At 33.6% G+C, this 16,146-nt stretch overlaps 1 protein-coding gene across 3 annotated transcripts in view; it reads right to left on the bottom strand.

Annotated features, from left to right (window-relative positions):
* The window catches only part of Ccser2 (coiled-coil serine rich protein 2), a 141,917-nt gene that overhangs the window by 27,927 nt on the left and 97,844 nt on the right, over window positions 1-16,146 (bottom strand). For all 3 annotated transcript variants that reach the window (XM_077798594.1, XM_026397015.2, XM_026397016.2), the window contains one exon: window positions 3,965-4,051. In XM_077798594.1, the coding sequence (XP_077654720.1) occupies window positions 3,965-4,051 (87 nt within the window). The remainder of the gene's footprint in view (window positions 1-3,964; window positions 4,052-16,146) is intronic.

Genomic DNA, 16,146 nt, shown 5'->3' with positions numbered 1-16,146 from the left:
TTTGTTACATTCTCAGAGCACTGCAAATCTGATTTTACATCAGCATATTTCACATAAAATATGAATTCAACACTTCATATTGTCATTATATGCTTCTGAAAATCTTCATGCAAACATAGGTTAGAGTTGAATACATTTTTTTCAAAAACAAAAAAGCACAGAATGCTAGAAATGGAAGGGGACTTTTGAAACTAACAAGAAAAATCTTCACATTCTAAATAAAGAGCTACAGAACCAAGGAAAACTGCCTGTCATTCAGCTGATTCATATTGGAACTAAGAAAAGTCCTCTAATTCCTCTCTATAGCTTTTTTGATCACTTTTTATCCTATTTTTAAAAAAGCTATTTGGAGATATAAAGAAAGAAAATAAAGAAATATAAATAGAAGACCATTTTAACTTTGATAATGTGAAATATACCACTTCCTATATCTACTTTGAGTTCATAAATGTTTTTGTTTTTAACAAGGTCCATAACTAAACCATGTTATTCTATTGGTAATTTTTCTGAATGACTTCTCATTTCTTACTACCAAACAGGTGGCGGTGGGTGAGACACTTAGCCCCTTAAAACTCAATTAGTAAGACATTCAATTCACAGAGCATTGCTGCTTGCAATAAGAAAAAAGAATCCATTCAGTTGGCTAAATTTATATATTGAGAAAACACTAACATTGTCTCTATATTCAAGAACAGGAACTGTCAAGTAAATTTCGCAAAGTTCTCTTGATACAGGCCACAATTCCCCTAAAATTTGAAAATGGGCTGATGTGATTCTGATGTGTTTATAAGGGGGAGTTTCTAGCTGAATGCACACAGTCTCTAGAGTAATCTATATTTAAAAAAAAAACTGTGTACAATACTTAGCTGATTCACAATAAACGTGATTTCTAGGTTCAATATATCAAATTGAGAATTCAATGGTATATATTGCTAAAGTCTAATGCTTTCACTTTTCTTGTGTTCTTTCTTTGAGATTCTCTTACATATTTCTGAAATCTTTATACAATTATTTTCAGGTGAGATATTGTTCAGGACAGCTGGTTCTTTTCTCTTCACAAGTATAACAAAAACAATGGTTCTAAATTAAAAGAGATTTAAAAGATATAATAATCAGTTGTCACACATGGTCCTAGAATTGATTTTAGTTTGGACAAATCAAATGTACTGGATATTTTGGGAAGAAGTAGGAAAATATGAACATGAACTAGATGCTAGAAAATACTAAGGAATTTCTATTAATTGCTTAAAGATGATAGATAATATTGTTTCAACTATAAAGAGACCTGTTCATTTTTCTTAAAGATGCATACTAAAGTTAAGAAAATACTTTAAAAAAATTTTTATATGGTTTTAATTAGTTATACATGACAGAAGAATGCATTTATGTACTTTGATATACATAGATGGGATATAATTTCTCATTTTTCTGAGTGTACATGCTGCAGAATCATATTACTTACATACAGTAATAATGTCTGTTTCATTCTACTATCTTTCCTATTCCCACATATTCTTCCCTCTCCTCCCATCATTTCCCTTTACCTAATCTAAGGTAACGCTATTCTTCCCTAGTTCCCCCCTTCCTTATTGTGAATTAGCATCTGCATATTAGAGAAAACATTAGGTGTTTGGATTTGTGAGATTGGCTTATTTCACTTAGCATGATATTCTCCAACCATTTACTGGCAAATGCTATAATTTCACTCTTCTTTAAAGCTGAGTAATATTCCATTGAGTATATACCACATTTTCTTTATCCATTCATCTATTGAGGGACACCTAGGTTGGTTCCATAGTCTAGCTTGTGAATTGAGCTGCTATAAATACTGATGTGACAGTAGTATGCTGATTTTAAGTCCTTTGGGTATATAAACCAAGGAGAGGATAAGAGAATACTTTTAAAAAACTAAACAGCATAAGAAGATTTGTCCTATTATTTATTAATCATGAATCAAGATAAAGTGTTATTTTTCCATTATTAAACTTACTTTTCTAATTTTAATACTGCACTTTTGGGTGAGGATAATTTTACTCTGTCTCCCAACCTTTTATATTCAGCCTTATCAATGTCAAAAATTTACCTAAATTTCCTGTATATAAAGCAAGTTACTACACACTTTGCTTTAAATCCTCAATGAAACTCTTTTCATGAAGTAAAACCATTTGTACTTAAAATCATATTTTTTTGGTCTAATTACTATTGCCTTAGTTTTGCAGATCTGAGATTTTCTTTATATCCCTTTTAATTTCATCATTTTCTGTACACTATTCCAACCTATTAACTGTCTCAAACTATGTCACAAACATTATAACTGAAGTACAGTAAAATAAAATAAAGAATAACTTGAGCACTCATTTGTAGAAGTACAAAATTCAGTATGTCTGACTTCTTTCCCTTATCTCTTTCTGATTTCCTTCCCTTATTTCTTTCCTGAAACTTATTTATCTAAATCTCTTCAAAAATCATTAGTAATTTACAATTTTTAGAATTTAAAATTATTTTATTTTCACAAAAATCAAAGATTTATAAATTCAAGCAATTTCCAACATTGAAATGATGTACAACATGTAAAACAAAATAATGAGCACTAAGCTTTCTTCAATAAAAGGTTCAGAAGTTTGTAAAACTCAGTTTCTCTAAAGATGATTTCCATTTCCCTGTTCATTCATTTTAATCTTTATCTCCTTATTCTTGAGTTATTTTTCTGTTTATCGCTCAAGTATTTGGAGTACACTATAATTAAGCCTATAAAGATGACTTGGTGACTTATTTTTCAAGATATTAAAGTTATGAAAGTTTACCTTTATGTATAAATAAAAACTGTCCAGATGTATTTAAAATAGTAGGTACACAACCTGTTCTCTGGAGCGTACTAGACACAACAATTTCTTGTACTCTGTAATAAATTTTTGCAAATTTATTTAATCTAAGTGCCTTCTTTTTTCTCCTTCCCTGAAAGTTAGCCGATACTTGTCTTTGAAATTTAAATATTAGGTCTTATTGTTCTTTCTACTTTCATATTTGGGAGAACTTAAGTTTGAATTATTAGGTTATTCTTTATTGAGATTCAGAAATTTTCCTTGTACATTTAATCATAGTATTTTATCTGTATATTCTAGACACTCATAAATTTTTATCTCTGTAACCTGACCTCAGTGGCTCAGAGTTTATTACATTATATCTTCTATATATTTAGAGATTAATATTTCATATTGCTCAAATGCTTTGCTATACCCAAAATATATATTTTCCCTTCCAATTAATATTTCTATTTTGTTTTGGCTTTTATGCATTATGTTATTTTTATCCTGGTCTTTTACATTATATAAGTTGCATTATAATTGCATTCAAGGTGCCATAAATATCGTTAAAAAAATTTTTTTTAGTTGTAGTTGGAAGTTTATTTTTATTTTTATGTGGTGCTGAGGATTGAACCAACCCAGTGCCTCGCACATGCCAGAAAGCACTCTACCGATGAGCCACGACCCCAGCTCCTAAATACTGTTTTTATATGGGATTAACATTTGAAATTATTAACAATTATAAAAGTATACTGAAAGTATACTTTTCACTCATCATCCATAGAGAAATCTCCTTCACTCTAATACTTAAGCTTAAATAACCAGTGTCATTCCGCTCAGAGAGAAAGTTCTTATTCTCAACTTCAAGTACTTACTTCTTGAAATGAATCAATAAATGAATATAAACTGGTGTATCTTAAATCCCAGAAACAGAGGCCACCAAAAATGGATCAAGGAAGAATTTTTCAGATAGCATATTTCATATTTAGACAAAATTTAACATTATATTTTCATTAAAGCATATATAATCTAAACATAATGCAATTATATAAGTTTGAAAGCCCAAAATAAAGTCAAACTCTAATTCTGGCTGTCTTATAAAAGCCACATATTGACCAATTTGGAAGTCTCCATTTTAAATTCTATACTATAATACTTACAAGTTGATGTTCTAATAGTTGTATTTTTTCATCTTTTTTCCTTATTTCTTCTTTAAGTTGTTTCATTTCATTTAATAAATCTTCATTCTGCAATGTTAAAAGAATTAAATGAGTCATTTAAAATACCCCTAATGAGAAGCACTAAATCAATGATGAAGACTCAGTAGTGAAAGAACTATTTCTTCATTTAAAGAAAAACTTTTGTATTAAAAATCAAAAACTTCTAAGATTTCACAATGGATTCTGACATGTAAACAATGAACAATAACAGAAGCAACAGTTAACATTTATTAAGCACATTTATTAGGTATTAGAAACTAAACACTTTCAGGTATTTCAGCTTTTGATCCTGACCACTCTGAGGAACATACCATTATCCCCTTTAAGCCAGCAGTAAAGTATATCACACATAAAACAGAAACTTCACATTATATTTCAAGGGATGCATTTGAGTTTCCTGCCAAAGAAAAGAGGGGTGTGACAAGCAGAGGAACTAGTATAATTAAAGCTGCAAAAGGAATTTAACAGCTGGTTCAAAAATCGGCAAGAAATTGAGTCAGGAGGATATTGACAACCTAAACAGACCAATAACAATAGAGGAAATAGAAGAAACCATCAAAAGACTACCAACTAAGAAAAGCCCAGGACCGGATGGGTATACAGCAGAGTTTTACAAAACCTTTAAAGAGGAACTAACACCAATACTTTTCAAGCTATTTCAGGAAATAGAAAAAGAGGGAGAACTTCCAAATTCATTCTACGAGGCCAACATCACCCTGATTCCGAAACCAGACAAAGACACTTCAAAGAAAGAAAACTACAGACCAATATCTCTAATGAACCTTGACGCAAATATCCTCAATAAAATTCTGGCGAATCGGATTCAAATACATATCAAAAAAATTATACACCATGATCAAGTAGGATTCATCCCTGGGATGCAAAGCTGGTTCAATATACGGAAATCAATAAATGTTATTCACCACATCAATAGACTTAAAAATAAAAACCATATGATCATCTCAATAGATGCAGAAAAAGCATTCGACAAAGTACAGCATCCCTTTATGTTCAAAACTCTAGAAAAATTAGGGATAACAGGATCATACCTCAACATTGTAAAAGCAATCTATGATAAGCCACAGGCCAGCATCATTCTGAATGGAGAAAAATTGAAGGCATTCCCTCTAAGATCTGGTACAAGACAGGGATGCCCTTTCTCACCACTTCTGTTCAACATAGTCCTCGAAACACTGGCCAGAGCAATTAGACAGACGAAAGAAATTAAAGGCATAAAAATAGGAAAAGAAGAACTTAAATTATCACTATTTGCAGATGATATGATTCTATACCTAGCAGACCCAAAAGGGTCTACAAAGAAGCTATTAGAGCTAATAAATGAATTCAGCAAAGTGGCCGGATATAAGATCAACATGCATAAATCAAAGGCATTCCTGTATATCAGCGACAAATCCTCTGAAACGGAAATGAGGAAAACTACTCCATTCACAATATCCCCCCCAAAAATAAAATACTTGGGAATCAACCTAACAAAAGAGGTGAAAGATTTATACAATGAAAATTACAGAACACTAAAGAAAGATATAGAAGAAGACCTTAGAAGATGGAAAAATATACCCTGCTCATGGATAGGCAGAACCAACATCATCAAAATGGCGATATTACCAAAAGTTCTCTATAAGTTCAATGCAATGCCAATCAAAATCCCAACAGCATTTCTTGTAGAAATAGATAAAAGAATCATGAAATTCATATGGAATAATAAAAGACCCAGAATAGCAAAAACAATGCTAAGCAGGAAGTGTGAATCAGGCGGTATAGTGATACCAGACTTCAAACTATACTACAGAGCAATAGTTACAAAAACAGCATGGTACTGGTACCAAAACAGGCGGGTGGACCAATGGTACAGAATAGAGGACACAGTAACCAATCCACAAAACTACAACTATCTTATATTTGATAAAGGGGCTAAAAGCATGCAATGGAGGAAGGATAGCATCTTCAACAAATGGTGCTGGGAAAACTGGAAATCCATTTGCATCAAAAAGAAGCTGAATCCCTATCTCTCGCCATGCACAAAAGTTAACTCAAAATGGATCAAGGAGCTTGATATTAAATCAGAGACACGGCATCTGATAGAAAAAAAAGTTGGTTATGATCTACATACTGTGGGATCGGGCCCCAAATTCCTCAATAGGACACCCATAGCGCAAGAGTTAACAACTAGAATCAACAAATGGGACTTACTCAAACTAAAAAGTTTTTTCTCAGCAAAAGAAACAATAAGAGAGATAAACAGGGAGCCTACATCCTGGGAACAAATCTTTACTCCACACACTTCAGATAGAGCCCTAATAACCAGAATATACAAAGAACTCAAAAAATTAGACAATAAGATTACAAATAACCCAATCAATAAATGGGCCAAGGACCTGAACAGACACTTCTCAGAGGAGGACATGCAATCAATCAATAAGTACATGAAAAAATGCTCACCATCAATAGCAGTCAGAGAAATGCAAATCAAAACCACCCTAAGATACCATCTCACTCCAGTAAGATTCGCAGCCATCATGAAGTCCAACAACAACAAGTGCTGGAGAGGATGCGGGGAAAAGGGTACACTTGTTCATTGTTGGTGGGACTGCAAATTGGTGCAGCCAATTTGGAAAGCAGTATGGAGATTTCTTGGAAAGCTGGGAATGGAACCACCATTTGACCCAGCTATTCCCCTTCTCGGTCTATTCCCTAAAGACCTAATAAGAGCGTGCTACAGGGACACTGCTACATCGATGTTCATAGCAGCACAATTCACGATAGCAAGATTGTGGAACCAACCTAGATGCCCTTCAATAGATGAATGGATAAAAAAAATGTGGCATTTATACACAATGGAGTATTACTCTGCATTAAAAAATGACAAAATCATAGAATTTGGAGGGAAATGGATGGCATTAGAGCAGATTATGCTAAGCGAAGCTAGTCAATCTTTAAAAAACAAATACCAAATGACCCCTTTGATATAAGGGGAGTAAACAAGGACAGGGTAGGCACGAAGAGTTTCAGAAGAAGATGTACATTAAACAGGGATGAGAGGTGGGAGGGAAAGGGAGTGAGAAGGGAAATCGCATGGAAATGGAAGGCGATCCTCAGGGTTATACATAAGGACATATAAGAGGAAAGGAGGGGTAAGACAAGATAATACAAATCGAAGAAATGATTTACAGTAGAAGGGGTAGAGAGAGAAAAGGGGAGGGGAGGGGGGATAGTAGAGAATAGGACAGACAGCAGAATACATCAGACACTAGAAAGGCAATTTGTCAATCAATGGAAGGGTAACTGATGTGATTAAGCAATCTGTATATGGGGTATAATTGGGAGTTCATAACCCACTTGAATCAAATTGTGAAATATGATGTATTAAGAACTATGTAATGTTTTGAACGACCAACAATAAAAAAAAAAATCGGCAAGAAGATAAACGTGTCTGAAGAAGCCCAACAAGGAAGATTCTTTATCAAGGAACCACTTTATTGAGCAGCACTGCTTGAATCAAAGAGAAAACAACCAAACTTCATTGATAAGGACTACTTAATGCTATTAAATGGAACATACCATCAAGTCAAGCAGCAATCTGGTTATATTTCCAAAATATCAAATATCATTAACCTAGTGTTAGCCCATTTTATGTAAATCCATTCAATCACTCAGAAATATAGATATAAAATAATATAAGCAAAGAACTTAGAATATACACATGAATGATGTATCTTTCCAAAAAGATAATATGTAAGCAAATTTTAATAATACAGCGGTATCCCAAACAATGGAGAATACAAGACAATGGGAAAAATGGGAAAAGTTATTACACACAATGAATGATCTTTATTTAAACATAAAAAGAGAATAGGAATTTTTAAAATTCATAAATTAACCAGAAAAAGATGGATTATAGAATATCAAAGATACATTTCTATGGATAAATTCTGACACATTGCTAGGCTCTGTAGCAAATAAAATCATTGAGAGTTGATAAATACACAATGGAGTTCTACTTAGTCAAAAAGAAGAATGAAATTATGTCATTTGCTAGTAAATGGATGGAACTGGAGAACATTATTCTAAATGAAATAAGCCAGACTCAGAAAACCAAAAGTGTGGAATGTTTTCTCTCATATGTGGAAGCTAGGGAGAAAAAAATTAATCAAAAATAGGGATCTGGCGAAAACAGAAGGGAGATCAGTAGAGTAGAAACTGGGGACCAAGGAGGAAGCAGGAAGGGAAGGAAGAAGACAGGAAAAGGGGAAGAACTGGGGAATGAAGTTGACAAAATCATACTAGGCTCATGTATAACTATACCACAATACATTCTAATTTTATATAAGACTATAATGCATCAATTAAATTAATTAAATAACTAGAAGGACCCAATGCAGTAGAGGAAGAGGGAGGAGGGAAGTGAAGTGGGTAGTACTGAGGATTGCAATGGAGAAAACTATGTTATATGCATTTATACTTAAGTCAAAATGAACCCTACTATTATGTATAATTATAATGCACTAAAAATGTTTCCAAAGGAGTTTTAAATGAATTTTCATCAAATTATCTTTAATATACAGATATAATAAAATACCTTTTTTTTTTAATGGCTGGGAATGTAGCTCAAAAGTCAATGCCCGTAGGTTCAATCCCCAGCACTACCAAACAACAAAAATAAAGACCCCATCAGCTCTACAAAGAGATGGATGTATCTGTAGTTTTAAGCAATGATGGGAAAATATTATAAGTGAGAAATAATCATTTTTGAAAGCACCCCTATTTAATTAAAAAAATTTTTAATCACCTAGGTTTTCTTAACAGAGCTACCATTTGTTTATTGAATGGGTAGAGAGCTTTATGAATTCATTATCTTTTAGCTCTGAAAAGATGCTTTTAAAATGCTGATGGGTGTTAAACTTTTTATTTCTACTTTAGCTTAAATTAGTTTTCTATATTTTCTATTAAATAAAAGCATGTTTGTGTGTTTTGAAAAGAGATGATAAATATATTTTATTATATAAAATTTTAAGGCATCTATCTATACGATTAACATTAAAGCTTGGTAAGAACCTATGTAAATTTGACAAAGGATTTGCATCTCAAGGACATATGAGTCTATTCAAGTATATTAGATCATTTTCAAGTCCCCCAAGACAAATAGCTGGCTCTCATAAACAAATATATATCTGGTAAAATCTTCTATTTGGCTTGTTGAAGAAATGTAAAATAATGAAGGTATTGTTCTAAAGATATCAAATTATGGGGAAAATATTCAATGTGACTAACCAAGATTAGAAAAAAAGCGTATATCAGACTTAGCAAGTAAGGTTTCTGGATGAACATGACTCTGTATAAAAATCATAAAAGTACTTGTATTCTTTGATTCAGTTGCATAATTCCTAAAAAAATCATAGCAAAGAAATTATGAGAAAATATACAAGGTAGGATCTGCAAGTTTACAAATGTACAATTGTCTTATAAGGGGACAATGGAAATATTGTGTAGCAACTTGATGGAACATTACATAGCCATCACAAGGGAGCAAAATATGAACATTCTGAAAATTTACTGCAAGTGAGAAAAGGGCACAGAGGAGTAGTAAAGAGTAACATCACATTTCTAGTTTGAGTGACATGATGAATGATTGTGCCATCAAAAGAGAAGTATGTGTGAGTTTTATATATGTTAGAGGCATCTGTGGATAGTGCAGAAATGTCTAGTGGGCAACTGAACCACCAAATATGAAAAATATTTACTTTATCATTATATACAAAAAATGATAAAATCATGAGAATAAAAAGCTGAAAGAGGACAGAGCTAAATATGTAAATCTAACATTTAAGGAAAAATCCTACAATGGAAGTGGGAAAATGGCAGAGATGTATGAGAGATTCCAAGGAAATATTATAAAAGCCAAGGGATAAACTTTTCAGAAAAAGGCCGTGTCAAAAATTAATGGGTATTTTTCCAGGTTTCCACATTAACTGGAAAGGGGTTTAAATAAAGTTGGAAAAGCTATTTCCTGAATTTAAGATAGTAAAATATACAAATTTATAAGCTGAAAATGAAAAAGAGAAAGTACACTGAAGACATAGGAGCAAGGAGAAGAAGAATCTTATTAGATAATTAAGCAGCACCGGGACATAGAGTTAAGAACACAGAAAAGGTAGATTCTAAAAGTATAGTTACCACTTTTCTCCTATATGTGGAACAAAGTAAGTGAAAATAAGAGAGTTTAGCAAGTTAGAAGGCAGGAAGGAGGGAAGCAGAACATCTGTGTTTGATTAGCACAAAACTACCTGAAGAGGTTGAAAGCATGGCTGAGCATCATGCTTGAGCATGATTAATGTCTGGAACAGTTCATCAGAAGAATGGGAAGGAGCTATCCTATCATAAATATAAGAACAGATTGGAGGCACTGCAGGTCTAGTGAAAAATTTAGACCCTGAATTTGTAATAGCATAAATCACCATATTTGTGCATTTGAAGTTGTGCTGCTAAAAGCATCTTTGATGAGACAATAACACAGGGATTTGCTGTTCAAAGTTCAAGAGAGACTACAGATATGGAGAGAAGAGAATGAGCTATTGCATATCAGCTTGGATAAGAGGGAAGAAAAGACCAAGAATTATCTGCCGGGAAGAAAAGATAATAGGGACAAGAAATAAGCACCATGTAACAATATGTCTTCCATGTAGTATCCAAAAGAAATACAGAAAACAATGATGAAATTAGCTAAGTAAAAAGAGTTAGAGTTAAATTTTCTTCAAAAAAATTTCTTTACATGTAAAAAATGCATTCACAAGAAGAAACTTAGAGAAAAAATAATAATTAAAAAAAAATAAAACCAGTCACAAAACTTAAAAGTATCTGAAAAATTCTAAGGGACTGAGTTACTGGTTCTCACCTGTGTGTTTATGTGAAACTGTTTTAAAAAGAGATGGTCTGTGGCAGACCTGCTAGATGTAGATTATTATTTACAACAATTGGGTGGAAGCCTAAAGATGGTAGACAAGTGAAAAAGCCAAGTTTAGATAAAAAGATGTGACTCCTATGCTATATTCTTGATTTTGGTTGTTTTATATAGAATCTTGTTCCCAATAAATCACTCAAAATTCTGAGAAAATTAAGGTCTTCTGTCCAATTAATGTCAGATTGAAACACTGGAATTGTTTTGGAAATGACATATACTCCATCAAAGTAGAATTATTATGTGGCTTGACAAAGCTCTTTTTTTCCCTCTGCACAGAGACATGTTCTACCCCAGAGGCCAATCCCTCAGTTAGGTTCTCAAATGTAAGAGATACATGAAGCAGAATCCCAGCTGATCTACAGTCAATAGATCAGTATAGTGTAATATAAGTGAAACATCAACTTTTGTTGTATTAAGCTACTAGTGTTATTGTAGATGATTATCAAACAATGGCTACTACACCCTGAAAACATGATGTAAAAGTAATCAATAATTTTACATATAAATATTATGTTAATCTCCGATATCTGTGTGTACTTAAGAAATATGGACTTGAGAAACAGATGAAAAATAAAGAGCTTTCAACTAAATATAGATCAAAAGACAATGAGAATTTTAAAAACTACTTTCAATCACTCGCTAAAATACATCAGCATTCCATAATTATTTTTTTTTAAATATTTACTTTTTCATTATAGGTGGACACACAATGTCTTTATTTTATATTTATGTGGTGCTGAGGATCTAACCCAGTGCCTCACACATGCTAGGCGAGTGCTGTACCACTGAGCCACAATCCCAGCCCCCATAATTATGTTTTTATTCATGAAAAAATAAAAGTTAACCTCATCACCAGTATATTTCTTCAGTGCTGCGATTAGATATAAGAAGTACCCATTAACATTTTAACCTCACTGGTAAACATTTTAAAAATTGTTATTCATAATTAAAACCAATGCAAGAGTCTTTTTATTTTTTTAAATGTAGTTGAGTTGTATACAACACCAGGACAAACCTTGACATAATCACAGAAGCATGGAACACAACCCCCTCCAATTCAATCCCTAGCACTTCCTCCCTTCCACCCCACTCCACAGATCCCTCTTCAATCCATCTACAGTTTACTTTTTTGTTTGTTTGTTTAATTCTTGTCCTACTGATACACCTGATGCCAGAACCCACCGGGCGGCATCCATGCATGCACATATGAAAGTTGGGCATGTTCATTCAACTGTTTTTCCCTACCCCATCTTTCTTCCTTCCCTTATTCCCCTTAGTCTACTACACAGATTTATTATTTTCTATCCCGTACTCTTTATTTTGGATTACCTTCTGCATTTTCAGAGAAAACATTTGATCTTTGACTTTTGAGAACTGGCTTACTTCAGTTAGCATGATAGTCTGCAGTTTCATCCATTTACTGGCAAATGCCATAAAGTCATTCTTCTTTACGGCTGAGTAATAGTCCATCGTGTGTGTGTGTGTGTGTGTGTGTGTGTGTGTGTGTGTGTGTGTATCTCACATTTTCTTTATCCATTCATCTGCGGAAGGGAACCTAAGTTGGCTCCATAGCTTATTGTGAATTATGCTGCTATAAACACTGATGGGCTGTATCACTGTAGTATGTAATATTTTAAGTCTTTTGGATATATATGGAGGAGTGGAATAGCTAGTCATATGGTAGTTCTATTCCTAGTTTTTTGATGAATTTCCAGACCAATTTCCAGAGTGGTTGCACTAATTTACAGTCCTACCAACAATGTAGGAGTGTACATTTTCCCCTATATCCTTGTCAATATTTATTGTTGTCTGTGTCCTTGCTAATTGCCATTCTGACCAGAGTGAGATGAAATCTCAATATAGTTTTAATTTGTATTTTCCCAATTGCTAGAGATATTGAATATTTTTTCATATACTTCTTGATCATTTGTATTTCTTCTTTAGAGAAATGTCTATTTAGTTCTTTGGCCCATTTATTGATTTGGTTATTTGTGTTTTTATGATGTTAAGGTTTTAGAGTTCTTTGTATATTCTGGATATTAATTGCCTATGTGAGGAGCAGGCGCAAAGACCTTCTTCCATTCTGTAGGCTCTATATTTATGCTTTTAATTTGTTCTTGCTGTGCAGAAACTTTTTAGTTTGATGCCATTACACTTAATGATTTTTTATCTTATTTCTTGCACTTTAGTAGTCCTATTCAGTTCCTGTGCTGATAAGCTAGAGTATTGGACCTACAATTTCTTCTAGCAGTGGCAGTGTTTCTGGCCTAAGTCCTAGGTCTTTGATCTACTTTGAGTTGATTTTCTAAAAGGTGAGTTTTAAGAGTTAAATTTCATTTTTCTACAAATAGATTTCCAGTTTGCCCAGCACCATGTTAAAAAGGCTATCTTTAGAGCTGGGGCAGTGACTCAGTGGTAGAGCCCTTGCCTAGCATGTGTGAGGCACTGGGAGCAATTCTCAGCACCACATACAAATAAGTAAAATAAAGATATATATATATATATTAAAACAGTATTTTATATATAAAAAAGGCCAGGGGCTGGGGATGTGGCTCAAGCGGTAGTGCACTCGCTTGGCATGCATGCGGCCAGGTTCGATCCTCAGCATCACATACAAACAAAGATGTTGTGTCCACCAAAAACTAAACAATAAATATTAAAACATTCTTTCTCTTTCTCTCTCTCTCTCTCTCTCTCTCTCTCCCTCTCCCTCTCTCTCTCTCTCTTAAAAAAAAAGGCCAATGTGTTTTTGGCACCTTGTCTAGTGTCAGATAACTGTATTTATGTGGATTTGTCTCTGTGTCTTCTATTCTAGTACTTTCACCTTCATGACTGTTTTGGTGCCAGTACCATGCTGTTTTTGTTACTATAGCTCTGTAGTATAATTTGAGATCTGGTATTAGGATGCTTTCTGTTTCGCTCTTCTCACTAAGGATTGCTCTGACTGTTCTGGGTCTCTTATTTTCCCAAATTAATTTCAGAAATGCCTTTTCTAGTTCAGTGAAGAATGTCACTAAAATTTTGATGGGTTCTACACTGAATCTATATAGTTCTTTTGGTGGTATGGCCATTTTGATATTGTTAATTTTGCCTATCCAAGAACAAGGAAGGTCTTTTCATCTTCTAACGTCTTTAATTTCGTTCTTTTAGTGTTCTATAGTTTTCACTGCAGAGATCTTTCACCTTTTTTTGTTTGATTGATTCCCAAGGTTTTCGATTTTTTTCTTTCTTTTGAAGCTATTATAAATGGGATACTCCTAATTTGTTTTTTGGCAGACTCATCACTGGAGTACAGGAATGCAATTGATTTATGAGGGTTGATCTCCTATCCTGCTACCTTGTTAAAATCATTTATGAGCTTTAGAAGTCTTCTGGTAAGAGTTTTTGGGATCTTCTAAATATAGGGTCATGTCATTAGCAAACAAAGAGTTCTTCTTTTCTTACTTGTTTCCCATTAACTTCCTTCTTTTGCCTGATTTATCTGACTAGAGTTTCAAGGACTATGCTGAATAGGTTTGGTGCAAGTGGGCATTTTTTTAGCTTCTTCCTATTTTTAGAGATAATGCTTTCAGTTTTTCTCCATTCAGAATGATGTTGGCCTTGGGTGTATCATATATAGTCTTTACAATGCTGAGGTAAGCTCCCCTATCCCTAGGTTTTCTAGTGTTTTAAGCATAAATGGGTGCTGCATTTTGACAAATGAATTTTCTATATCTATTGAGATAATCATATGATTCTTTAATTTAACCCTGTTTATGTGGTGAATTGCATTTCTTGATTTCTGTATGTTGAACCAACCTTGCATCCCTAGGATCTTTTTATTTATTTATTTATTTATTTTTTTATTGTTGGTCGTTCAAAACATTACATAGTTCTTAATATATCATATTTCACAGTTTGATTCAAGTGAGTTATGAACTCCCAATTTTACCCTGTATACAGATTGTTGTATCACATCAGTTATCCTTCCATTGATTTACATATTGCCATTCTAGTGACTGATGTATTCTGCTGTCTATCCTATTCTCTACTATCCCCCCTCCCCTCCCCTCCCCCTTTCTCTCTCTACCCCCTCTACTGTAAATCATTTCTTCCACTTGTATTATCTTGTCTTACCCCTCCTTTCCTCTTATATGTATTTTTGTATATCCCTGAGGATCACCTTCCATTTCCGTGCGATTTCCCTTCTCACTCCCTTTCCCTCCCACCTCTCATCCCTGTTTAATGTACATCTTCTTCTCCAGCTCTTCGTCCCTACCCTGTCCTTGGTTACTCCCCTTATATCAAAGGAGTCATTTGGCATTTGTTTTTTTAAAGATTGGCTAGCTTCACTTAGCATAATCTGCTCTAATGCCATCCATTTCCCTCCAAATTCTATGATTTTGTCATTTTTTAATGCAGAGTAATACTCCATTGTGTATAAATGCCACATTTTTTTTTATCCATTCATCTATTGAAGGGCATCTAGGTTGGTTCCACAATCTTGCTATCGTGAATTGTGCTGCTATGAACATCGATGTAGCAGTGTCCCTGTAGCACGCTCTTATTAGGTCTTTAGGGAATAGACCGAGAAGGGGAATAGCTGGGTCAAATGGTGGTTCCATTCCCAGCTTTCCAAGAAATCTCCATACTGCTTTCCAAATTGGCTGCACCAATTTGCAGTCCCACCAACAATGAACAAGTGTACCCTTTTCCCCGCATCCTCTCCAGCACTTGTTGTTGTTGGACTTCATGATGGCTGCGAATCTTACTGGAGTGAGATGGTATCTTAGGGTGGTTTTGATTTGCATTTCTCTGACTGCTATTGATGGTGAGCATTTTTTCATGTACTTATTGATTGTATGTCCTCTGAGAATAACCCAATCAATAAATGGGCCAAGGACCTAGGATCTTTTTTAATGTGTTTTTGTATGCTGTTTTCCAATATTTCATTAAGATTTTTTTCATCTATGTTAATTAAGGATATTTGGCCTGAAGTTTTCTTGATTTTTCTTTGTCTGATTTTGTATTCAGAATGATGATAAAGGCTTCATAGAATGAGATTGGCAGTCTTCCCTCCTTTTCTATTTCATGGAATAATCTGAGGAGAACAGGTTCTTCTCATCTTTAAAGTTCTTCTATCTTTAAAGAGTTTTGGTAGAATTTG

This window comes from Urocitellus parryii, chromosome 5 (genome assembly GCF_045843805.1).
Source record: "Urocitellus parryii isolate mUroPar1 chromosome 5, mUroPar1.hap1, whole genome shotgun sequence".
Classification (NCBI taxonomy): domain Eukaryota; kingdom Metazoa; phylum Chordata; class Mammalia; order Rodentia; family Sciuridae; genus Urocitellus; species Urocitellus parryii.
The sequence above is the reverse complement of the archived record's forward strand: the minus strand, read 5'-3'. Positions and strand labels throughout refer to the sequence as shown.